This window comes from Balaenoptera ricei, chromosome 7 (genome assembly GCF_028023285.1).
Source record: "Balaenoptera ricei isolate mBalRic1 chromosome 7, mBalRic1.hap2, whole genome shotgun sequence".
Lineage (NCBI taxonomy): Eukaryota > Metazoa > Chordata > Mammalia > Artiodactyla > Balaenopteridae > Balaenoptera > Balaenoptera ricei.
In genome coordinates this window covers 56,192,661-56,220,172 of record NC_082645.1, presented here as the reverse complement: position 1 = coordinate 56,220,172, position 27,512 = coordinate 56,192,661, and the positions used below count along the sequence as shown (strand labels likewise).

Sequence of the window (27,512 nt, the reverse complement as noted above, 5' to 3'; positions counted from 1 at the left end):
CTGGAAGAAATGGACAAATGCTTAGAAAGGTAGAACCTTCCAAGACTGAACCAGGAAGAAACAGAAAATATGAACAGACCAATCACAAGTAATGAAATTGAAGGTGTGATTAAAAATCTTCCAACAAACAAAATTCCGGGACCAGATGGCTTCACAGGTGAATTCTATCAAACATTTAGCGAAGAGCCAATACCCATCCTTCTCAAACTCTTCCAAAAAATTGCAGAGGAAGGAACACTGCCAAACTCATTCTATGAGGCCACCATCACACTGATACCAAAACCAGACAAAGATACTACAAAAAAAGAAAATTACAGACCAATATCACTGATGAATATAGATGCAAAAATCCTCAACAAAATACTAGCAAACAGAATCCAAGAACACATTAAAAGGATCATACACCACGATCAAGTGGGATTTATCCCAGGGATGCAAGGATTCTTCAATATATGCAAATCAATCAATGTGATACACCATATTAACAAATTGAAGAATAAAAACCATATGATCGTCTCAATAGATGCAGAAAAAGCTTTTGACAAAATTCAACACCCATTTATGATAAAAATTCTCCAGAAAGTGGGCATAGAGGGAACCTACCTCAACATAATAAAGGCCATATACGACAAACCCACAGCAAACATCATTCTCAATGGCGAAAAACTGAAAGCATTTCCTCTAAGATCAGGAACAAGACAAGGTTGTCGACTCTCACCACTATTATTCAACATAGTTTTGGAAGTCCTAGCCACGGCAATCAGAGAAGAAAAAGAAATAAAAGGAATACAAATTGGAAAAGAAGAAGTAAAACTGTCACTGTTTGCAGATGACATGATACTATACATAGAGAATCCTAAAACTGCCACCAGAAAACTACTAGAGCTAATCAATGAATTTGGTAAAGTTGCAGGATACAAAATTAATGCACAGAAACCTCTTGCATTCCTATACACTAATGATGAAAAATCTGAAAGAGAAATTATGGAAACACTCCCATTTACCATTGCAACAAAAAGAATAAAATACCTAGGAATAAACCTACCTAGGGAGACAAAAGACCTGTATGCAGAAAACTATAAGACACTGATGAAAGAAATTAAAGATGATACCAACAGATGGAGAGATATACCATGTTCTTGGATTGGAAGAATCAATATTGTGAAAATGACCTCACTACCCAAAGCAATCTACAGATTCAATGCAATCCCTATCAAATTACCAATGGCATTTTTTACGGAACTAGAACAAATCATCTTAAAATTTGTATGGAGACACAAAAGACCCCGAATAGCCAAAACAGTCTTGAGGGATAAAAATGGAGCTGGAGGAATCAGACTCCCTGACTTCAGACTATACTACAAAGCTACAGTAATCAACACAATATGGTACTGGCACAAAAACAGAAACATAGGTCAATGGAACAAGATAGAAAGCCCAGAGATAAACCCACGCACCTATGGTCAACTAATCTATGACAAAGGAGGCAAAGATATACAATGGAGAAAAGACAGTCTCTTCAATAAGTGGTGCTGGGAAAACTGGACAGCTATATGTAAAAGAATGAAATTAGAATACTCCCTAACAGCATACACAAAAATAAACTCAAAATGGATTACAGACGTAAATGTAAGGCTGGACACTATAAAACTCTTAGAAGAAAACATAGGAAGAACACTCTTTGACATAAATCACAGCAAGATCTTTTTTGATCCACCTCCTAGAGTAATGGAGATAAAGATAAAAATAAACAAATGGGACCTAATGAAACTTCAAAGCTTTTGCACAGCAAAGGAAACCATAAACAAGACGAAAAGACAACGCTCAGAATGGGAGAAAATATTTGCAAACAAATCAATGGACAAAGGATTAATCTCCAAAATATATAAACAGCTCATTCAGCTCAATATTAAAGAAACAAACAACCCAATCCAAAAATGGGCAGAAGACCTAAATAGACATTTCTCCAAAGAAGACATACAGATGGCCATGAAGCACATGAAAAGATGCTCAACATCACTGATTATTAGAGAAATGCAAATCAAAGCTACAATGAGGTATCACCTCACACCAGTTAGAATGGGCATCATCAGAAAATCTACAAACAACAAATGCTGGAGAGGGTGTGGAGAAAAGGGAACCCTGTTGCACTGTTGGTGGGAATGTAAATTTATACAGCCACTATGGAGAACAATATGGAGGTTCCTTAAAAAACTAAAAATAGAATTACCATATGACCCAGCAATCCCACTACTGGGCGTATACCCAGAGAAAACCGTAATTCAAAAAGACACATGCACCCCAATGTTCATTGCAGCACTATTTACAATAGCCAGGTCATGGAAGCAACCTAAATGCCCATCGACAGACGAATGGATAAAGAAGAAGTGGTACATATATACAATGGAATATTACTCAGCCATTAGAAGGAACGAAACTGAGTCATTTGTTGAGACGTGGATGGATCTAGAGACTGTCATACAGAGTGAAGTAAGTCAGAAAGAGAAAAAACAAATATCGTATATTAATGCATGTATGTGGAACCTAGAAAAATGGTACAGATGAACCGGTTTGCAGGGCAGAAGTTGAGACACAGATGTAGAGAACAAACGTATGGACACCAAGGGGGGAAAACTGCGGTTGGGTGGGGATGGTGGTGTGCTGAATTGGGCAATTGGGATTGACATGTATACAGTGATGTGTATAAAATTGATGACTGATTAAAAATACATAAATAAATAAATAAATAAAAGGGCAAAATACAAAAACAAAAAACAACGAGATGCCAATACATACATATTACAAATAACTAAAATCCAAAAATCAACTGCTGGTGAAGATGTGGAGCAACAGGAGCTTTCATTCTTTGCTGATGGGAATATAAAACGGTGCAACCACTTTGGAAGACAGTTTGGCAGTTTCTTACAAAGCTAAACATCGCTATGCTTTGTTAGATGACATGGTAACCCCACACAAAATGTTTATGGCTACATACAAATGTTGATAGTAACTTTATTCATAATCACAAAAACTGAAAGCAACCAAGATGTCCTGCAATAGGTAAGTGGATAAACAAAATGTAGTAATCCATACAATGGAATGTTATTCAGAGGGGACAAGTAAAAGTAATGAACTATCAAGATACACAAAGACAAATGCATAATGCTAGGTGAAAAAAGCCAGTCTGCAAAGATTATATACTGTGTTATTCCATTTGTGTGACATTCTAGAAAAGACAAAACTATAGAGATAGTAGACAGATGAGTGGTTGCCAGGGGTTCAAGGTGGAGGGTGCTGAATAGGTGAGGCACAAGGGAATTTTTTGGGTGTTGAAACTATTCTGTGTGATATTATAATGGTGGATACAAGACATGACGCATTTCTCAAAACTCATAGCAATTTATAGCAGAAAGAGTGAATATACTAAACTAAAAACCAAAAATCACTTTGGGGGTTGGTGGATCCCAGGATGAAAGGTATATATATACCTAGAAATAGCAATGATTATCTCTTGATTATGAAATTACATTGACTTTTTAAAGAAAGTTATTTTAATTATATCAAAGTGGAAGGAATGGACACCATTATAAAATTTCCAAATCTTGCATGAGGCATTTCTTGGCTTACACAACTTCTACCACTCAAAATGCAGGCTTGCAGAGACTTCTCCAGTTCCCCATCATCACGCAAGTATAACACGTTTTACACCTTCCTCACCCTCTCCAAGTGAGTTCCTGCAATCAGAGCCACTGCACACCTCACTCACTTCTGTCCACATCTCCAAAAATTGTAAAACAGGAAATGGTCTTCCTCCTATATGTTGCTAACTCTTACCACCTGGGGCCATTGTCACCTATCTACCAAGTAAGTTCTTTCTAGGCTGCCAGTTTGCTTCTACTGCATAGCAGCAAACAGCAGATGCCAAGGTCATCCATGCTTTCCTTGGCTCCTGAGCTGCTGGACGTCTCCCTGCTCTGATCCGTCCTGACTGCCCAGCTGCTTTTGGCAGGGAGGTCCTCACTTCATCCGACGTGTCCCCTTAACTCAGAGTATATAGGATTCACTTGATTTTTCTTCTATTTTACTCTTAGCTCTTAAAAATGATGGAGATTTTCAGGTTGAAATGTTAGAATACACTCCCACTATTACTGAGGGCTCTGTGGCTCCAGAATCACTCATCACATCTTTAAGACTAAAACCTTTTTTGGTGACCTGTCATTTTTTATGAGTGTATTTTTAGAAAACTATCAAGGAAAAAAAAATGTGTCTCATTGCTGCATCTACCTCCTCTTTCTTTTATTTGTTTTGTTTTGAAAGAATTATTAATGCTACTATCAAGGTTTCCATCAATAAAATTTTTCAAAGGAGATATGAAGGAGCAGGTGTCATTTTTTGGAACATGCAAAGGGCAATCTAGATACTATTCTATTCTCTCCCTCTCCTTGGCAACCTCTCAAAACCTCTCATCCCTTTATTTCCAAACATTTCCTGGACAGATAATTCTAGTCCTATCGATGTCCTTAGGCAAGAAATCATGAACTGTCAACCCCATTGTGGACTCTTTCTGGTCTTCATACTTGTTTTCTCTGGCCACTCAGTGTCTTCAAACAATTTAAAATGCTATCCCTTACGTGCTTCCCTGGTGGCGCAGTGGTTGAGAATCTGCCTGCCAATGCAGGGGACACGGGTTCGAGCCCTGGTCTGGGAAGATCCCACATGCCACAAAGCAACTAGGCCCGTGAGCCACAACTACTGAGCCTGCGCGTCTGGAGCCTGTGCTCCGCAACAGAGAGAGGCCGCGACAGTGAAGAGGCCCGCGCACCGCGATGAAGAGTGGCCCCCACTTGCCGCAGCTAGAGAAAGCCCTCGCACAGAAACGAAGACCCAACACACCCAAAAATAAATAAATAAATTTATTTTTTAAAAAAATGCTAGCCCTTACAGTTTGGGAGATTTAATATAAAAATTCAAATTTCTGGCTTATCCCTTTTGTAAAGGGGATTATCTCTCCGCACTGTGTCCACATTCTCCAAAGCCACAATGGCCTAGTTCTGAGAAGAAGCTGCCCTTTCCGATGAGTGAAGGTGAGTTTTTAGTCCGTGGCCTACAAACATTTCTCCCACTAAGAGCAGCATGATGACTGCTAGCAAGCCTCACAAACCTAATTTTACCTCCAACAAATAATTATTTAAAGTGTTATCATCATTCTCATGATCCTGCATTACGGAATCAATATAGTTCTTACTGCCTTATACTCCCTGCGTATGTTAATCATAACATGATGAGGTAAGTATATGGATCATATCAATAACATGACACCATCATTCACACAAGAAAACACCCTCATAACCCTCCACCTACACCTCTTCTACTTCTACACTTAACCCCCAAGTTATCTGGGGACCTGTATATTGTAAATACAGTTTAATAAAAACATTCATTTGTGAATTTAATGATAGAAGCTCAACAAATCTTCTTCCTTACCGAAAAAGTAGGTAAGAACTGCTAATTCCTGCCTCCATACACAACAATGTGGCTTTTTCAAACTTTTAAGGATAGGAATAATCCTTTGGTCTTAGGAACCAAAAAACTGGTGCAACTCCAAATAAAAGTAACAAATCTATTTAACTGCTCTACACTAATTACACTGTTCAGACTAATTTTGCCAATTCTAATAACCACATTTGACACCTACAAAAGCAACCTGTATGTATTTTGTATAAAAAAACGTGATCTCATATGCCTTTATGAGAAGCTTAATGCCCACAGTAACATTCATCCACTCAGGCCAAGAAATAATGACTTCAAGCTGACCCCAGTTTGCCTCAGGCCCTACCGCTCCCCTTTGTCCCTGCCAGGGGAGGTGAGTGATAGTTACTGTTCATGACTGAGCTCGCTTTCTGTACCCAACGTGCTTGTCATATTTAGAAGTCCTGCTCGGCTCCGCGGGCATTTGTGCGTGCTACCCTTTACTGTGTGTCCTTAGACCTGGAAGAGAGAGATAAGCAGTGGACTAAGTCTGTACAGTTTCTATGTCCTGTGCCTCTGGACCACTTTGTGCTTCAGTCTTAAATCCAAAATTTGAAAGAAGTAGAAATGTGTTCGACTTCTTCGCTGTCATTCAAAATGATGAATGTATGTAGGAAAGATGATAATGATGGCTCAACATCTAAATTGCCCTTTGTTTGTTTCTTTCTGCTGTGAGATGTCTGGTGAATCCAGGAATTTTTCTTTATTTTTTTACTCACAAGGAAAAGTTATAGAGCAGTGGAGAGAAAGATTTATAATTAGAAGACATGGTATTGTATTTTAAATCTGGAATTCACTAGCTGTGTACCTTGGGGCAAGCCACTAAACTCTTATGAACACATGCATAAACTCATCTATAAAATGGATATAATATCTCCCCTATCTCTTTCACAGGACTATTTTAAGGCTCAAGTATGATTATGAGTATGAAATGCTTTAAAGAGCATGAAACTGTTAATATAAGGGATTGTTTTTAAATGGAAAATAGACTCTCATATGTTAATAATGGAATGAAATTCAGATATTTGCCTAATTTTTATATTCTTTTGACTATCTATGTTAGACAGAATAATGTCCCCCAAAGACATACACATCTTCATCCTCAGACCCTTTGAATATATTATTTACATGGCTAAAGGGACTTTGCAAGTGAGATGAAGTTAAAGGTATTGCAATGGTGTGCTTATCCTGGATTGCTACTGTGCTGGCATACATGAGCCAAGAATTGCAGGAGGGCTCCAGAAGCTGGAAAAGGATAGGAAACTGATTTTCCCCTAGAGCCAATGGAAGGAACACAATCCTGTTGAAATCTTGATTTGGGGACTTCTGACCTCCAGAAAGAAAAGGTTATAAGTTTGTGTTGTTTTAAGTCACTAAGTTTGTGGTTATTTGTTATAGCAGCAATAGGAAACTCACATATCCTCGTAACATACAGGTACAAATTTTAAAGAATAATACTTAGTACAAAGGTACTGAACAATAGATGCGGCTGGCTGTCTGAAAGTCTGGACTTCATATTATCTCATTACGGCAGAGGTTCAGATATATGCATGTTTTTATTTTCTTCCTGGGCCCAAAGTTGCCTACATTTCCCAGGCTCCCTTGGGTAGGTGTGGCTATATCATTGAGTTCTGGACAATGAAATGCAGGCAAAAGTGATGTGCCCCATTTCCAGGCCTGGCCCATAGAAACCTCCCACTGGTGAGCCTCGTTCCCCTTTACGTCTCTGTCTGCCAATTCAGGACACTCCAGGGCCTCAGAGGAGCGTAGAGCCACAACCAACGCGGGAAGACTGAGTTCCTGAAGGCCTTTTTGGAGCAGAGTTTCTTCCTCTCCAACTCAAAGTGGCTTGCGATAGGAGCAAGGATTAAACCGTTCTTATCTTAAACCACTGAGATTTCAGGGTCTGTCTGTTACGCCTGGAGTTACTGTTGGTAACCAATATGTTCCTCTAACTGCCTTCTTGGCTTCTAGGGTTTCAATCCTAGAACCTGAACCAGTCTGTTTTCACTGATGGAACAAACCCCAGTTATACTGCTAAACCCTTTGCTTTTCCTTCATCTGTTCATTATCACTCACATTTCAATGAAAAGCATAAATAAAAACAAAAAACAAAAACATACTTCTAAGCTGTTTCCCTGGATAATTTTCTCTTTTACTATTTCCCACATACCTCTACTTCTCAGATCTCCCAGATTAGGTTTAAGCATACTTTTTTTTTTTAAATTTACTTATTTATTTTTTTAACATCTTTATTAGAGTATAATTGCTTTACAAGGGTGTGTTAGTTTCTGCTGTATAACAAAGTGAATCAGCTATATGTATACATATATCCCCATATCTCCTCCACCAGCCACTTTTTTTTTTTTAATCAGTCATCAATTTTATACACATCAGTGTATACATACTAATTTTTGGCCAGTGTTCCCATGGTCTCTCATAATTTATTGTAATCTGCCACTTTCTAGATAGGTGACCTTGGGAAAGTAGTTTAACTTCTTCAAGACTTAAGTTCTTTTCATAGAGATAATAATACCTTATCTCAGAAGTATATTACTAAAACTAAATGAATCTCAATCAGTTACGTCAATTACAAAAGCATGATACTTAAATATATGCCCTATATTTTAAGTATCAAATGGATATTAATAGATCTTTATTTTGAAAGATCTATTTGCTTTGGCAAAATATAGGCATCCCCATGAGTTTCTTCCCTCCTTTCTTTCTTCCTGCTCCCCTTACTCTCTATTATCAGCTATATTTGGGGACAAAGATCTGAAGGTGCTTCTGCAACGTGCTATCATTCGCTGTCCACGGGAACCTATGCCATTCATTGGTCCATTTATTCATTCACTCGTCTATCAAGAATTAACTGAGCACTCATCGTGTGCTGGCCTTAAGGGAGACAGAGGCAGGATGCCACAGCTAATGAAAAAGGCTGGAAAAGGCGGTGGTGTGGGAATAAGTGGCTACCGACCCTGAGGGCAGGAGAGAGATGAAAAGGAAGACCACAGGGAATGTCTTTAGAGGGATCTTGTAGAAGATTGCCATTTAAAGCAGAAGCAGCAGAAATCCAGGCTATGTCATTTATGCTCACAATTCCCTTCCTTCTGTCTTGGAATAAAAATATCAGAGGAAATTACTCTGTAAACGTGGCCATTATGTTCTACTTCTGCTGATAATTGAAGTTCGTTTTTATTCCCCGAGGACACAAGTGAAGGTGGAAGGGAGCTAGCGGTCCGGGTACGTTGGAGACGCCAAGCCTGGAACTGAACATTTTCTGTAGGCAATTTCTTCGTGGGTAATTGAAAGTGGGCTCTTTGAAATGCTAGTGATTTAATAACTTTCTTATGAATTAAAAAATAGGCACGTGCTCTTCCTTTCTTCTTAACGTAGCCATTTACACATCTTCCAGTGTTGGAAGTATTTCTAGCTTAAATATTTCAGAACTTTGAAACTTAAAAGGTTTGGTATTTAGGGCGAGTAGTTCTTGTCCTGTTTCACATAACCAAGGCTGAACATTTCACGTCCTGACATTTCCAGGCACAGGGACAAATGCTGCCATGTTTTACAGCCACACGGAGAGTGAGGTAATTACTAGCAGCAGAGGCGTTGATGTCTTTCTCTAAGTTATTCACAGTCTTCAGGTCCCACATGTGCTGATTCCTACCTGACATCTCCTCTCTACCACATTCAATTGTTTTTATTAATTTCATCGATTTAAAAAGAGCGGTTCTGCTTGCTGCTTGCCTTTAAGGTAGGCGGGGGGATTGATATATTTCCTTCACTTCCATTCCCTGAGGTTGATGACATTTTCTATAAGTAATCTTATTTTTTTTCTCTACTTTGCATTATAAATGTGTCTTTGGAATGTACAGGCATAAGTCCCTGGTTGTAGTCATGTAATAATATATGTGTGTGTATGTGTGTATACAAACACACAAATGCACATAGAAACACACACAAAATGTGATGTGCATATACATTGTACATGTGTATATTCTTTGTAATATATAAATTTATATAGTTATAGGCACATTACTGGTGCATACTTGTGTTCATATGTATATATGTGATCATTTCATGTATATATTTTTACACACACAATGAAGGGTTGAGAGGCCAGATGGAGGTGGAAAAGCCATAGTTAATGGACTTTTTAGTCAGTTAGGTCTAATTTCAGTCTGTGCTTCGGCACTCACAAGCTGGATAACTCGGTTAAACTCAGTCAAGAAACTTAACCTCCCTAATCCACAGGCTGTTCACCAGGAATAATGAAACTTTATCTCATGTCATACCCATGGAACACTTGTGAGGAGTAAATGAGATCAGGGACCACAGTGCTGTCCTTGCTGTGAGCTTGGAACACAGCAAAAGATGAACGCTACCTGCTACTAATTTATATTATTTTTGTATGGACATGCATAGCTGTTTTCTCTAATAAATGGCAATTAGTTCCCTGCCTATCTGTAATTTCTGGTTAAATAATGGTTAATCCAGACCTTTTTTTTTCTCTTTTCAATTCTTGTTAAAATCTTCCAAAACCAATGGACTCCGCAGGTTATCTAAGTTCATTAAAATCATCAACACACTAAATTTCTACACATATTGAAATTATGTGTTTATGTAAAAACTAATAAATTGTTTTTTCGGCCAAATCATGTGTAGGACCTTGATTGAGCAATAGATGTTTCATTTGGTTCTAGAACATTAGAACATTAGTGTGTGTGCATACACATGTATATGCACACATAGATGTACATGTACACATAAGTGATATATACACACACACACACGCATATATATATATATCACAATTATATATAATGATAAATGCAAGAGCAAAAAATAAAGTCAGAAAATGAAATTTAAATTCTTGGTAGCAAAATCACAACAAACCTTTCACAGAGACTGTTTGGATGGAGGAAAGGGTATGGGACTTCAAATAATAACTCTTTTTCATGTCTTTGTGTCACAGTATTAAATGTGTGATCTTGGGCAACTCAAAATCTCTAAATCTTGTTTTCCTCAAATATAAACTAGGAATTCTAAGATCTCTTTCATTTCTAATTTACTGGGTTATCTTGGGATAAATATGTAACCTCTCTGAGCCCCAGTTTCTTTATATGTCAGATGAAGTAAAGATTTACATACAGTATAGGGTTTTTGTGAAGACTGAGATAAATCATATTGACATGCTTTATAAATTATAAGAGAACTGCATAAACTTCTATAGCTAGTAAAAATAATAGAGGTATTACCATATGAATTCTTATACTTTAAATAAGTTCCTTTAAAATTCCATCTTTAACATCATTTTATTTATATGTGGGTATACTTTTTGAAATGTGACCTCCAAATCAAATACTTATCATCATTCCAGCCTTTAACTATCCAACCAAAATGTTCTATACAAGTTATTGTACAGAAAAAGGTAACTACTAATACATGGGAAAATATACACTTTAAAGCTATTGTAATGTATATTAATACAGATTTCACATATATGTATGAGTGTATTTGTATGAATGACTTTGTCTATCCTTAGGTACTGGTTTAATTTTGTCAGTCTTTAAGAAAATAAACATGTTTTCCTGTAAAAATCTGTCTAGCACTATTTGTAATAAAGAAGTCTACCCATTCAGCCATTGTTCTAGAAAAATGCCCAATGGTGCCATTGACATTTAGATAGGCAATCTGGGAGTACAACTGCAGTTCTCTTGGAAGTATTGCTTTTAAATATCATCAACATGGTCTGCAGTTGATACTTTGTGTATAATCCAAAAATCATTCCAGAAGATATCCTTATCCATTTCCATATGTAATTCTAATACAGTGTGTACAGTGGCTCAAGTTTTAGATTTAAATAGTGATTGGCTCTTTCAATTTTTTCAAAATTTATTAAATGCCTACCATATGTCAAACTTTTTGGTGGGACTTGAGGAAATGTGGAGAGTAAAATCAGACCCAGTCCTGTCTTTATAAAGCTTTCAGTCGGTATGGGAGGGATGGGGTTGAGTGCTAATTGCACTCACCAAATAATTTATAAAAAACACATAAAACTACAAACGTGATTTGTGCTAGGAAGAAAAGATAAGATAGTTATTTAAGCAGTAAAAATCAATTGGATTTGGTGAAAGATTTTAATTGTGAATGGATGAAATAGTAAGAGTATAAAATATGAGTCCTAGTTTTTTAGCAACTGGATGGCTAATGGAGTCTGAGATAGGAAATAGAGGAAGAGACCCAAGTTTGAGGCTGGAGGTGGGGAGTGGGTGATGCTCTGATTTGGACATGCTGGATTTAAGATGCCATTGAAATACCCAAGAGAAACTGTCAAACAGGCAGTTGTCTATATGATTCTAGTGTTCAGAGGAGAGCTCAGGGAAGGTGATATAAATTTGAGAGTTATCAATATTAAAGAGATAATTGAAGCCTTGGGCATAGGTAAAATTGCTAGGAATCATATAGATGAGGAAATAAAAGAGATTAGTATAACGTTTTGAGTAGCTATAATATGGTTATAAGAATTATGTTAATGGACGTGCATTTGCTTACAAGTGCTATATCTATGTCGTCAACAACAAACCAATGAAGGTATTAACAAAAAAGAGAGTAAAATGCATAACCTGAATATTACAGTTGGTAACATAAATGTTATCCATTTGATAATAAATATCCAAATAATGTTGTCATTAACTTATAACAAGTACGTATTCAGTGTTGGTGATTTTGACAGCAGTAAGATTAAATGTGTTGGCTTGCTAAAAACAGGCTGAACAGCATTGAAAAGTGCTGATATTGATATTTTTTTAATAATTTGGATATTAGCTATTAAACACATACTCATACACTCACATTCACACATACAAACATGTACACTTACAGTATGAAATTCAAGGATTAAGATTTTTTTAAGACTTTAAAAAGAACTAGGGTATGGCATTTAATAATTTTTTTTCCATTATTTGTTCTTAGACATTGCCAGCTTAATTGTGGGTTTTTTTTTTGTTTTGTTTTTTGTTTTAAATTTTATTTATTTATTTATTTATTTATTTATTTATTTATTTATTTATGGCTGTGTTGGGTCTTCGTTTCTGTGCGAGGGCTTTTTCCAGCTGCGGCAAGCTGGGGCCACTCTTCATCGCGGTGCGCAGGCCTCTCACCATCGCGGCCTCTTGTTGCAGAGCACAGGCTCCAGACGCGCAGGCTCAGCAATTGTGGCTCACGGGCCCAGCTGCTCCACGGCACGTGGGATCCTCCCAGACCAGGGCTCGAACCCGTGTCCCCTGCACTGGCAGGCAGACTCTCAACCACTGCGCCACCAGGGAAGCCCAATTGTGTTTTATGTATCATCTCAGTTACAAAATCCCTGAAACTTTTATCGAACAAGAACTATTTTAGGTTAGATAGAGTTCAGGAAATAACGAATTATTTTGGAATTGGCTTTTTAACTAATTTGTTTGAGGAAATTTCTATATGGGAAATATAGAAAGGTTTGTTCACCAGAAATATCCGTTAACCAGTTTGTCCTGCTCCTAAAAGAAAGAGATTAATGGAGATGAAAGGAACACCATGAGAATTAATAAATAAACATCTGCCACCATCTTACAAAACATGTGGTAAATGAGAGGGTGGATACAGTAGTTATCATTACCAATTATTGTCTCTGTGAAACTTTTAAATCTTCATTCATCAGAAATCATGTGTGGGATGGGTCCAAGTGCAGCCGGACACCTCCTCTTTTTTCCCCCAAAGAACCTTGTGCTCCTAAAGGACATGCTGGAAAGGTCACAGATCACACTGCATGCAATGCTCAGAGCACAGCCTGTACCTACAAGCCTGTTCCCTCTGTATCGGGGTACATGCAAATTTTGTTGGAACTGCTTAGCTTTGGTGTGTCAATGGCTCTTGGGAACGCCCTCAGCTTTCTGTATTTCAGACTCCATGGGGCAAGGGTCAGGGTCCTTCTACTGTAGCATGAAGTGAGTTGACACTGCCCATGTTGGTTATGGAGTGGATCCACCAGCCATGGGGGACCAACGCATTGTAAGGGGCTGGATCTTGCACACACTCTCTCCCCTCTTGCTGTAAGTAAACACTATACAACTAGAGGCTTGCAATACTCTCACTCTGACTCTGAATATAAGACTTGCTTCGGCCATTAGAATGAGGCAGAAGTAAATGGTGTGCCAGTGTTTCTCCTTCCTCTCTTTTACTTCTGCCATCACCATGAGAAGGGCGTGCTCAGAATCACATGCTCAGGTCACAGGAGAAGGATGAATCACCTACTACAGAGCTGTCCCAGCTAAGCACAACCTAGAATACAGCTCCCAGAAGACTTGCTGATACTTGAGTGAGGCCAGCCAAGACCAGCAGAAGCACCCAGTTGAGTTGGGGTGAGGCATCTGCATCATCTTTGAGTGAGAGTTTAAGTGTTAACCTTTAATAGGGAGGAATGGGCCACTTCCATAGGCTCAGGTCCTTCAGAGGAGTCTGGGGTTTCAATATTTTTGGTTGCATCAGCCAACTTATCTCTATCCATGTTCTGGATCCCATTCTTTTCCAAACAAGTCCTTGACCTTGGCAAGAACTTTAACCTTCCATGGGGCTCAGCTACTCTTACAATTAAACCACATTTAGCCTTTTATTGTTGATTAATAGTTTCAGTGTTCTGTTAATTTTTCCCCCCAGAGTGACAGGGTTTAACAATGGCCACTCAGTTCCATTTTCATTGCAGTAATTGCTATTTCTCCTACACATCTGAAATATCTGATATATGGTACCAGCTAGGGATTTGCTTCAATCAGTATAGCCATTCTAGTTCAACAATGCTGGGATTTTTAACAATTGCACTGCCATCTTGTGCCCAGTGTCAGGCAGCAAATATTTCAGCTCCAAAATATCATGCCAGTGTCTGCTTTCTTGTGCCACTCCTAGCACCAGCTGGTCCAGGTTGGGTTCTCAAAGACATTGATTCTGAGACAGAGATTAACGTTGGGGATGTTTTATCAGGGTGAGCTCTTGGTTCCAAGGGCAGGGAAGGGATGGAGAAGAAGGCAGATTGGGCAGAAGGAGAAGTTGAGTTGTGTTGCAGGCTCAGTAGAGACCTCAGCCAACCTTACAGGGAGATTGACACTGGAGTGACCCTTCAGAGTTGTGCCGGGTTGTCCTTTCATTGATCATTACTGAATACAGTCCATGTTGAGGGAAGTGGCTCTCTTTTGCTAAACCAATCCTGGCAGGGGTCTGAAAGAGAAGAGGTTTCTGTGGGCAGTACTTCCAGCGTCTGGGGAAGTAAATCCTTCATCCCTGCAGGAGGAATCTTGGCTGTGCATAGTAGAATCCACAACCACATAATTACATCGAAGTAAATCATGATTATAGCAAAATGAAGACAGTTTAGCTTTCAAATCCCCGAATTTCCCACCTGTTTATTTACTACTACTTTGAAGTCTTCCAGTTTAAGAGAACTCTTTGTGGTTATACATTTTCCTGGGTTGGTTCCCTCTGCATCCATAAGCATCAGCTGTAATTAGTGGTTGTTTTTTTTTAATGTTTTTTATTCCAGTCTGAGAGCTTATATGGAAGGTACCATGATTTATTCTTTTTAAAATTTATTTATTTATTTATTTATTTATTTATTTATTTATTTATTTATGGCTGTGTTGGGTCTTCATTTCTGTGCGAGGGCTTTCTCTAGTTGCGGCAAGCGGGGGCCACTCTTCATCGCGGTGCGCGGGCCTCTCACTATCGCAGCCTCTCTTGTTGCGGAGCACAGGCTCCAGACGCACAGGCTCAGTAGTTGTGGCTCACGGGTCTAGTTGCTCCGCGGCATGTGGAATCTTCCCAGACCAGGGCTCGAACCCGTGTCCCCTGCATTGGCAGGCAGATTCTCAACCACTGCGCCACCAGGGAAGCCCCCATGATTTATTGTTAAAAAGAAAAATCACTGTGCTAACACATACCAAGGGTTCCATAATATTTGTGGAATGGCTGTTGACTAGGGCACCACAGTCTATATTTGTCAGGCTTTCTATCCATCAGTTTACTTTCTACAAAGAGGTACTGTATTAAAAGATAATGATAATGATCACATTTTAGATAATCTACGACTATTACTTTCCCTCTATCACTTCATTTGCATACAAATACCTAAAGTTTTAAAATTTCTCATAATATTTAAGGGGGGAAATATCCATGGTAAATGAACCTTGTTAGGTAGCTTAAATTAGCCTTTCCAAAGGACTCCATCAAATCTGAGATTAAATTACTTTTAGATTATATATTTTTCTAAAAATATTTCTTGTCTTCTATTAGAGATAATTTCCATGGGACTGAGACTCCAAATTCTTCAGTACCTCTCATATGCTCTCATGGCTCTTATTTTGAATCTGAGTATTACGTTCATGGCCTATTTCTGAACTCCATGTAAATTCAATTTTTCTAAAGTAAGATTTTATATTACTGTTAATACCTGCAGATTTTAAAACTTTTACATTAGATATGGAAATCACCCTTGGTTCTCAATAGCATTTCCAGAGAGGAGAAAATGTATTGCACTTCTCTTTCACTGCAACATCTGTGACTGTCTTTCTATAAGTTCATTTTCTTAGCACTGGGAAAACTTTTCTCCTCCTCAGTTGGATAGTAACTAGTAGTCAGTTACTAAAACATAGCAGAGAAAGTATTATTTTTCTATCTTCCAGTTCCTTAAAAAATTAATGTGCCTTTAGAAATTACTCTAGAGATGTTAATAGAGAATTGTTAGTCTGGGGGAAAATATGGCAGATGCACATGTTGGTTGCACATTTGGGACTGGGTAGTAGGTGTGCATTCTGCAGTATTATTGCACTGTGGGAAAACCATTGTCCTAAACCAAAGAATGTGCTGCCTAGAGTTCCAAATCTCTCACAAGGGTTGATTGTGTGGAAGCTGATAAAGATAATTCAGCACAGTCTTCTGGGTAACAGAACATTTTTATAAGATTCATTGGAAGGTCCAATCTTGAAAAAATAATGCAAAACCCCTTACATGCTAAGCTCTGCCATCATACAGCCTCCTCTGGTAAAGCACTTGGTCTATCATGAGTCCATTTTGATTCCTTTGAAAGAGAATTATTTTCCTGGAAACATTAATTTTTATAGCATAAATCTATATATGACATAGTTCTGTGATATAAATCCCAAGTGAAAAACTATTGGGAAGTTGTTTCATAATATTAATAGATGTATTTTAAAAAGACTCAAGGTGAAAGGTGATTACTGCTGTTATGGACTGAATTGTGTCCTCCTAAAATTAATATGCTGAAGTCCTAAACCCCAGTATCTGGAAAAGTGACTACATTTGGAGGTTGGGTCTTTGAAGTGGTAATTAATGTAAAATGAGGTCACTAAGGTGGGCTCTAATCCAATATAACTGGTGTCATTATAAGAGGAAGAAATCTGGACACAGACCCATACAAAAGAAAGACCATGACAGAAAGAAGATGACCATTTATAAGCCAAGTAGAGAGGCATCGGAAGAAACCAACTTGCCAACTTGATCTTGGACTTCAGCCTCCAGAATTGTGTGAAAATAAATTTCTGGTTGTTTAAGCTATTCAGTCTGTAGTACTTAGCTATGGCAGCCCCAGCAAACTGATACCCTGTCTGCAACAATAAGAAAACTTGCTGTATTTTGGATATGTGTGTTTATCTGAACTTTAGTTCCTAAAGCTTGCTATTTATTTAGTTGAAAGATTTTGTCATAGAGTGAAACAATACTCAGTACTAAATAAAACAATATTTGGACTTCTAAGTATATCTGAATTTTTAAAAACTCTTACATGTCATCTAAGGAAGGTGATGAAGTCAATAATTAAGATATTTCTGATAAAGAAGATTTTAAAACAATATGTTGTTGATTGAATGAAGGGTAAACAGAAGAACAATTCATATTTTTCTATTGTTTTCCCTGATATGTACCTTAGCTTATTTTAATCCCAAGTTTTAACATAACTGAACAGTGGACTGGGCTACCAAGATTAAGTGGGCAGAGTCCCAAGGTAGAATTGTTATAAAGAAAGGCACTTTTGTAGAAGCACAGCTGACATTAAGAAACTATATCTTAAGATACTATGTCATGATCGTTCAGAAATTACTTTTTCTCTATGGAAACATTTGTGTAATTTCAGCATATATGATCATAGGTATAATGCTGTGTCTTTAAGAATATATGAAGAGTAGTGTAAAAGTGCAATAATTCAATTTAAACAATAATGTTGCTACTGTAGCCCCACAGCTTACTATTTTCTTGGCAGACTCTCACAGTATTCAATTAAATTGAGTAAAAATGTCCCCACAAAAGGTATATGTTGAAGCCCTATCCCCCAGTGTGACTGTATTTAGAGGTAGGGCCATTATAGAGGTAATTAAGGTTAAATGGGGTCCTCGGAGAGGGGCCCTAACCCAATAGGACTAGTGTCTTTACAGGAAGAGGAAGAGACATCAGCAGTGCACCTGCACAGAGGAGAGGCCACATGAGGACAGAGTGAGAGGGCAGCCGTCTGTAAGTCAAGGAGAGGCGCCTTAGGAGAAACCAATCCTGCTGACACCTTGGTCTTGAACATCCAACCTCTAGAACTGTGAGAGTAAATTTCTCTTGTTTAAGCCATCCACTATGTGGTACTTTGTATGGCAGCCCTGGCAAACTAATGTCTCAGGTATCTGTTGAGAACATAGTAACAAGAGAGAATTGTTATAATTTCTAAAAAGAGCGAGTTTTCAACACTGCATTTTGGTTTGGACAGGCAATGGTTTGTGCTTATGTAGGAAAATATGAGATAAGGCCTGTTTCATATACATACATTCTATATCACCAGGAAGCGGCTCATTTATATTCATGTTAGTTTTCTTCTTAGAATCATCAAATGTATTTGAGGAAAGGCAAATTCAGCAGAAAATTCAGAAGCCAAATCTTCTGTTTTCCTAACAGAAAAAATTAATATCCATTAATTAGGATAAGAAAAAAATCTGACAAAATGTAGTGATATCGCTTGTATGTTTATCAATTGCATATAGTAAGCAATTAAAAATGCAATTGGCATAATTTATTTAAGTAACTTCTAAAACCTTTCCAGTTCATTTGATTTCTGAGTATGGACTCCACATTAATTTGAAGAAAACTGGTATTTTTCATTACATGTTTATAGACATGTTCCATGATAGTTTAATGTAGGTAATTAATTAAAGAACCACAGTAGTCTTTGTATCTTTACAAAAAGAGCAAAAAAGAGAAAGAATATTTTATATTTTCTAACAATACTGCGGCTTTGGTTTAGTATTTAATATTTCCAGGTGTGTGTGTGTGTGTGTGTGTGTGTGTGTGTGTGCGTGTGTGTATTAAATACTTGGCCCAAGACAAATACTTCCTAAATCATGGAAAACATACATACTTAGAATGACAATATATATGGAAAAAAGAAACACAAGTGTATTGGTTTGCACCCCAGGTGATTTAATTTTATTTCAGCAGAAATTATAGAGGAAGTTTAAGAACAGTGATAAATACAGCAGTATAGAATGTCACCAGTGATGTTATCTGGCATGTTGAAAAACAGAGCAATATACTTAAGTGCCGTTTGACAGGAAAACAGAGCCGTGTTGTTTCATCTCTTCGTTCCATTCAGATTCAAACCAATTATGAAAAACAACACATAGTGTAATACAAGGAATATTCCATTGTGATAGACATGAGATTTCTGAACGTTTACAATTTCAACAAAAGGTTATCAGAATCCCCAAAGTCCTATTTCAGGGCATTGATATTTCTCGGTGCCTGAGTGCAGACTGCAAGTGGCCAGAGATGTTTCACTCAGTGTCACTGTAGCACCTGTTCCTTTTAATTTGCTCTTCCACCGTGAGTTGTTCAAACTGGACCTCCGCCATGGGAAATGGAGGCTCAGTTGTAAATTCACTGCTTGAAGCATCAAAACTTGTGTTTCCATTAATATGTGCTGCTCCTATTGTTTCACCATGCCAATGTCTGATGTCCTTCTCCAATTCTCTTAAATACAAACATGGCATATTTTTAATCTGATCTACAGAATCTATTAAATTACTCTTAAAGATGTTCTCATTCTTCTTGGAAAAAGCAGCAATTTTCACAGTGTTAGAAAAGAAGAACTGTAGGTTTTTGTTATTTGAGTGGTTTCCTTTGATACTTAAGATATTTGTATCAGAAGAGGGCATTGACCTTTTCCCCTTTACTATGATCCTGTCATTGAGGCCTGACTCGGGGACAGACCGCATAGGACTGCCAGCAGTAGCTCTGTCAGTCTGTTTATCAAGAGCCGTAGCCAGTACACTCCCCGAGTAGGTCTTTTCAGATTCAAATATACCAAGTAACTCTGAGATTCTAGAAGCATTTTCTAAGTTTTCAGTTTGATATTCATTTGCAGTGTAGTGCGCTTCACTTGACAGCGGCAATAGATTAGGAAATTCTAAAATAGATGTCTTCTGCCTGCAATTATTCAGATATGACGCTGCTACGTAATTGTTATTATTATTCTTATTCAAATTCTCTTGAGGATTTTCTGGCACCACCTCATCATCAGTGTTAGTAACCTGTAAAACTTCTGTACCATCAGGTTCATTAGTTTTTTCATTTTTCTCCTTCTCAGCACTCTGCACAACCACATTACTGTTGTCATGAAGATCCATTTCACTTTTCCTCTTATTCTTTGTATCTTTGGGCTCATTCAGCTTGTCTTGCACATTCTTATTTCCTTCCTTCTTCTCATCTTTTCTTGCTTCATACATTTCCACTTCTTTGATTCCTGTAACATCCTCTTTCTGACACAGGTGGATGGGCTGCAGACATGGCCGCAGGAAAGAAATGTTATCTTGTTCTTGTCCTTTATTTTCCACAGTTTTCATGTGTTCTATCAGCGACTCACTTTTAAATTCAGCAGATGTAGAGGTTGTCACTTCTGGTGGCCATTTAGGTTTACTCATTTTGAGCTCCTCCTCAAGGGGGAAGGCTTTCTTAGGCATCTCCCTGGAAGGGGGCCAAATGATTTTTAATTTTCCCCTCTCCCCACATTTTCTCAAGTCATCCCTTTGCCCTTCACTGTTACCAGCATCTAAATGTTGATTAAGCTCTCCAAGCATGGGGGTATTTTCTGCATTGTTTTTACACATATTTGGTTCTTCATTGGGAGTAAAGTCAACTGAGCTGCTTTGATTTTTGCAGTTCCATCGATCTTTATGCTGTTTGTGTCCAAAACCTTCATCATAATTTCCTTTAGATTTGAAAAGTTGTTTAAAGTGAGGTTTACAATATATTTGTCCATGAAGCGATGCATAATTTCCCAAACTGCCAAAAAGAAAAAAAAAATTTAACATTCTAAATATACACTGCAAATTCATAAGGGATTAGGGAATTGATTATTTCAAGAATGAGTCAGACATTCAGCACAGTTAACTTACTGGCAATAGGAATGTGCTTATTAATTGAACATTCCTGTTAGATAATAGTCACCACTAATGCCCTACATGATACTTGTCTCGGGGTATTTACAATTTCATGCTGTATGTCAGGTATTGGTATAATAGGTATTATAGTGTAATGCATATGTAGTTATAGATGGTGTAAAATGATAGGACTAAGTCTTTGCTAACTCAGTGGATTGTGTGAGGGGTTTCAGTTTTCAATAAATCCTGAATAGCATACATGCAAAAATCAACTATTTGAGCTTCCTTGTTAACTGGATTTTGAATGAATTGGAAAGCTTGCCTATGCAATTTTTTTTATCTTGTCTCTTTGGAGAGATTAACAAATAGAATGCCTGTTAAAATTAAAATCAAATTTAGTCAAAGGCAGCAGCACCATTTTTTGAGTATTTCTGAACCTCCACATAAAAACAGAAAGCAAAACTTAAAACCCATGGATAAAATTACAACAAAACTAGGTGACAAGGTATCCTCACCAATCCCAAAATACAAGGAGGTAAGGACAAACCAACAACAGCTACAAGACTAGCATAATAGTTGCATCTGTATGGGTGACAGTAGAGGGAGAAATGAAGGTGTCTAATGGACCTGACAATACGAGACCACAAAATAGGCAATCATTATTTCCTGGAAAGTGTCACATGCCAATCAGAGAGCAGCAGCTGAAATTGGGAGGGGTTTTGCCCGTTTCAATAGCCAGTGAGTGCGAAGGCCCTGTGGTAGGAAAGACTGAAGAGGCTGGCGAAATCAAACTCAGAACTGACCCACTGAGATCCCCTCTTAGAACAAGACTCTACCCTGAGAAAAACAATTATGGGAGCGGAATCAAAACTGAGTTGGATAGTGATGACAGAAATGAAAAGAAGGTCCCAATCAACATGGGGGAGAGGATCCAAGGCAGGAAATCCAAGAAGTCAAGCCACCATACTTTTTTGAACAGTATATGAAAACCAGAAGAGGCAGTTCTGTGAAGTTGGGAAAACCATCCTGAATTTTGCTTCCTTCCAAGACTTGGATAAACTAATTCCATATAAAAATGAGCAACAGGAAAGTATCAAGGCCAAATAGTATATGAAGTTATTATAAGAAATGAAAGAATAAAGAGTGTTATAATATCATTGCAGACAATGAAAACATGTTAGAAAAATGTGTTCTCAAAACATCAAAATTTTAACCTAATATTTCAAAATGAGCTAAAAGACATTAAGAAAATGATAAAAGACCAGCATGAATTATAATTAGAAAAAGTCAGAAACAAGGTATCAGATATCAGGAAGAAAATAGGAGTAAAAGGAAAAAAATCAAATATGTCAGCAATTAAAACTAAATTAAAAGACATACAAGAGCAAATTCATAGAAAGCATATTAAGAAAAATAGGAAAATAAAAAGCTGAAAATTTATAATCACAAATGAAAAAAGAGATAAGGATTTGAGAGATAATAGGAGCTCCTGAAGAAGAAAATAAAATAATGAAACAAGTTGCATACTAAAAAGCTATAATTTAAGGAAACTTTCCCAATATAAAAAAGTATGAAATTACATATTGAAAGAGCACACTAAATAACTGACACTATTGATCCAGAATGACCAATACCAAGAAGTATTCTAATAAAATGACTATGTTTAAGAAAAAATCCTTTGTGTATCTAAAAAGAAGAAAAGACCATATTACTTATAAGGGCAAGAAAATTAGATTATTATCAGACCTTTCCAACACTTCATGCCAGAAAAAAAAGAAATAATGCATATAAGATACTCAATGAAAGAAAATGTAAGCCAAAAATTTTACTTTCAGCAAAACTTACCTTCCATTGTAATGATCATAAATTGTTATCAATATGTGAGAACTCAAGGAATAAAGTTTCTATGAGCCTTTTCAGAGGACTCTACTTGAAAATAAGCTTGAACAACCAGAATGACTATGGAAATGTCAACATAAGGACAGTTGACAAGCATTAAATAAATTGTTATCTATAAACTGAGATGAAATGAGGGCAAAGAGGGAGATAATATGACATGCATTGGCTACATACTATGACACCAAAGACATAGTACGACAATTTAAAAAAATGGGGTGTGGGTGATCAGAGGGGCAGATGCAATTTTTTAATGCTTTGATAATCAAATCAGTGGTGCTGATAATTTTGTGATTCCAAAACTTGTTGTCCAAATGAATATGGGAGAGTCTAATTCTGTTACCTCCTTTTCCTTTGAGAACCGGAAGCCCTGAAGTGGAAGAAAGGAGGTCCAGATGTAATAGAGAAGAGGCTAAGCAAAAGGAATGCAATTTTGAATTCAATTTGGAAATATCACTATGAATTCATGATATATTTTTTCTTTATATATAAATATTTACTAGCTCTTAACACTAAAAAAGTTTAGAAATAGTGATCAACCCAGTAGAAAGAGCATCAAGATTGTAGTCTTGAAATATCATTTCTCCCTAAAGGAAATCAAGGCTTGGAGAAATAACTGGTTCCAGTAAATGGAACAGTAAATGCACAAGAGGAACATGGGACATCTAGTCCTATCAGATAACGAGGAAGCTATCACAGACTACTAAGGTCCTGTCAAAAGGACTCAGGAGACAACTTGAAGTGGCTTCCACTGGCCAGGGATAGAATAACTGGAGTTTCAGTAATGATGATAATTGCATCTGATTGAAACCAATCGAATATGTGTAACTCTGTGAGTTTATAAAGACATTAAAATATTTTAAAAGTGGTTATCTCTAGGTGGTAAGAAACCATTACATTAAATTGTTAAATAAATAACTGATACATTGACAAAACTGGTAAATAAAGGGAAAGAATTATGTACTTATTCTGCCTTTCCTTTATCAATTGTACCCCTGTGTAAGCAAATAGCAAATGAGGGGAAGCATCTTCCATAAAAGTATTCTCATAATGAAAAAGGAAGAACAAAATTAGAGTATCAGCATTTTGCAAACATCAATTAATGGATACAGGTATTAAGCTTCAATACCTGCTATGATCACAAAATGAGAAAAGCAGACTCCCTACGTTCTTTCAAAAGGAATCAAATCTTAGTTTAAACTAGAACCTAGATTCAGCTGACAGTTTGTTGAAAATACAAAGGATAAAGGCGCATGTGAACTGCACTGTGAGTGTGCAATCAGCAATTCCAGACTGTGGAAAACTCTACCAGTCAAATATCCTGGGTCCTTCACAAATAGATTGTAAGAAATGAAAGGAATGGATGGAAAGTCTATAGATTAAAAAGACGTGAAAGACATATCAGAGTTTTAAAAAAGGACAAAACTAGAGTATAGAATCTAGGAAAGCACATTTGGATAAATAAAACTATAAAAATGCAAGGAAACAATTACTACAAAGGATACCATTTACTCACACGCAAGAGATAGGTTGTGTTTGGGTGGGGCCCAGGGAGGAAGGAGCTTCTGGAATGACTAGCAATGTCGTATTTCTTGACCTTGATAGTGGTTACAATATGTTCACTTTATAATAATTTAGTGAGCCACATACTTGCTTTGTTTGGTTTTTTTGTATTTGTGGGTTTTTATATAATGATTTTTAAAAATAGCAGTCATTGAATAAATATTTTTGAGTCCTTATTGTATATCTGCATTTACTAGGTGTTGGCAAGACAAACATTAATACATTTCCTACAGCCAGTGACAACTACATTAGATTGTGTTAAGAACGGAGCAAGCACAGGGGATGTTGTGATCCACATAGGGGAGTTAGAGCAGGTTTCGTCAAAGACATAAAGTCTCAGTTGAGATCTGAAGAATGAGTGGTTATTAGCTGGGTGGAGAGCTGGGAGAGAGGCATGGGAAAACTCCTCCAAGGAGCAGCAATAACATTTGGAACCAGCTAGATGTGAGAGAGAAAAAATAATGATTTTGAGGAACTGAAAGAAATTCATGAAAAGTAACATGCAACAGGAGGAAGGGGTGTTGGGAGATGAGAAGGGACAAGATCTTGACGTGCCTTTTAATTCATATTTAGATGTTAATTTGGGGGAGAAAGGAAGCCATTATATGTTTTAAACTGAGCCGGGCTCTCAGATTTGCATTTTAGAAAGATGGTTCCCCCTGCGCTGTGGAGCATGCCATTGGGGCAGGTTGGTGGTGGTGAGAGTAACACTTGATTTTTCTTATTTATGTGATCTCCACGCTGGGACAAAAGGGACCCTTCCGGATTTGATTAAGAAAGCAAAATGTCAAAAGGAAAAAGGTCACAGCCATGCTGAGCAACACATAACAGAACATGACCACATTCCTGTTTGGTGTTGTTTTAACTGATGGCAACAGGATCTGGAAAAGTTGACATCTTTCTAGAGACATGATGTTATAAGTATACTGCAGACTCTTCAAATATTTGTGCCCCAGACCACAAAACCTTTTACCTCAGTTTACTGTTGCAATGGTGGCAGCGGAAACAGGATTTGTGAAAACTCTGCCTGTCTGCTACTAGGCACTCCATTGGATAAACCGTCTTTTGACAAAGTATACATATTTCCTTGTCTTGGAGTTGCAGTTTCTAAAAATAAAAATTTATAAAAGCTTATGTAATATTGTCTTCAGTCACATTGTAAAAACAAAACAAACAGCAACAGCATGTTAACTGGCCATGCAGTCAGCGTAGAAAGCGCTAACACCACTGCCCTGCATGTTGCTCCTCCGGATGCAGGACGTCCCACCATCAGGTTTAAGGTCCTGGTACCATCAACCTTATTCTGGTGTCCCTATTATTTGTACATTGTAAAAGTGGCTTTTATTATTTCAGGAAATATACATGAGTATAACGTGTTCATTAACTTTAATACATTAAAAAGAATATATAGGGAACTCAGCCATGAGGAGCCCTGAGAACACTTATTCTAAATAACTCGGCTTTCCATATATATAAAGGTTTACACCTAACTTGGTCCAAAGTGTTTGTTTTTAAAGCATTCTGAAGAGAGTTTTCCAAAATATATACATATCTTTTTCAGCTGATACTGTATTTGTTTAGATATTTTCTTGATGACTTAGTGTTGACTCTCTAACACCAATTCTTAACTTTAAGACGAGCCTCCTAAATACACTGAAATGTTCAGGGCCATCTGTCCTCAATCTAAATGGCTTAAGATTTTATGGCTCTGGGGATTCTTATATCTGCCTCTTATGATTTTCCTACCTCTACCTATAGTCACATGCTGCTGCTTGCATGTGAATGCCAGCTCCTATGAATAATAGTAGTTATATTACTAACCTGTGTTTGCATAATGCTTCAAAACTGACACAGAACTTTCACTGGAGTATTGTTTTGATCTTCACAACAATCCTGTGAGAATAACTAAGCTTTCCTAGTAGTTATATACAAGAGCATATATGCTCAATGTTCTTTATATAAAAAAATACATACACTTTAATGCTTTGATGCTCAATTTGGGCTACTGAGAAATCCCCTTTGTTTATTTTGTTCTAATAGGAAACACACTTCTATATTTAACACCATTTTCCTTGTGTTTTTTGTTTGTAGTTGTCTTAGAAACTGAGCATTTGAAATTAATTAGACAGCTTTGCTTAATTATGCCAGAAGCAAGTACATTAAGAAATCATATTAACCTGATAAACTAGACACATATGTTGCAAATATGATAGAGGCAGAATTATTAGTTTCAGCAGTTTTTATTTTGAAACTCGCTATTTCAATCTGTCTAAAAGAATGCACTACATTAATTATGTCAAGTCTTTTTATTGTGAAGCCCCATTAATTGTAAAAAGTAGGAAAATATAAAGAAATGAGCTGTTCTCTGACGTTAAAAAATTTGTACTAAGTTCATATGTTTTAAATCTCCCTCCTTCCAAAAATTATCATATTTTAAAATTATTGTCCATGTTTATCTGTGAATGAGGCCAATTGAGTTATAATTTGGGGTTTAAAAAAGGTGAAAAATATCATTTATAGAAAAAAAAAACAGTGGCAGTAGAGAAAGCTAATTCCATCCAACTCAGTAACAATAATTTATATACAAAAGGTCTAATTCCATACCTACACTTTTGTCAGAGATCCCAATCAATAAAAATCCTTAAAACACATGTGAAGAGTGTAAATTGTTTCTTGGATTATTAACAGGCTGTGTTGAATTCAAACTCAAATACCACTTAAGTCTGACAGTTAAAAATCCGTCAGTAGTAGGTCAAGGAATATTATCTAAAATTGTCTTTAACAAGTGGTTGAAATAATAACTTTTCATAAGAAATATTCGTAATGTGCTAATGGTATACAATGATTAATAAATATATAGTTCCATATAATAGTTAATACTATCACAATAACAATTATTATTATACCTGCTGCTTTATCCAAAGCCTTATTTACGTTGACAAACACAGGTCTCAATAATCTATATAGTAGTATTTGTTACTCTCACACAGTGCTGGTGAATCATATTAAATTCCTTCGTAAAGAGAAAGTAGTAAAAGCAAGCATTGTAAAGGGAAGGATATCAACAAC

At 37.0% G+C, this 27,512-nt stretch overlaps 1 protein-coding gene across 3 annotated transcripts in view; it reads right to left on the bottom strand.

Annotated features, from left to right (window-relative positions):
* Positions 1 to 19,005: 19,005 nt before the first annotated feature.
* Positions 19,006 to 27,512, bottom strand: part of XIRP2 (xin actin binding repeat containing 2) — a 69,362-nt gene continuing 60,855 nt past the window's right edge. For 2 of the 3 annotated variants that reach the window (XM_059928022.1, XM_059928023.1), the window contains 2 exons: positions 25,417 to 25,550; positions 20,798 to 20,886 (listed from right to left, as the gene is read on the bottom strand). In XM_059928022.1, coding sequence (XP_059784005.1) covers positions 25,423 to 25,550 — 128 coding nt within the window. In that variant the 3' untranslated portion in view covers positions 20,798 to 20,886; positions 25,417 to 25,422. Of the gene's footprint in view, positions 20,887 to 25,416; positions 25,551 to 27,512 lie in introns of all 3 variants that reach the window. The other variant, XM_059928024.1, reaches the window with a different exon arrangement.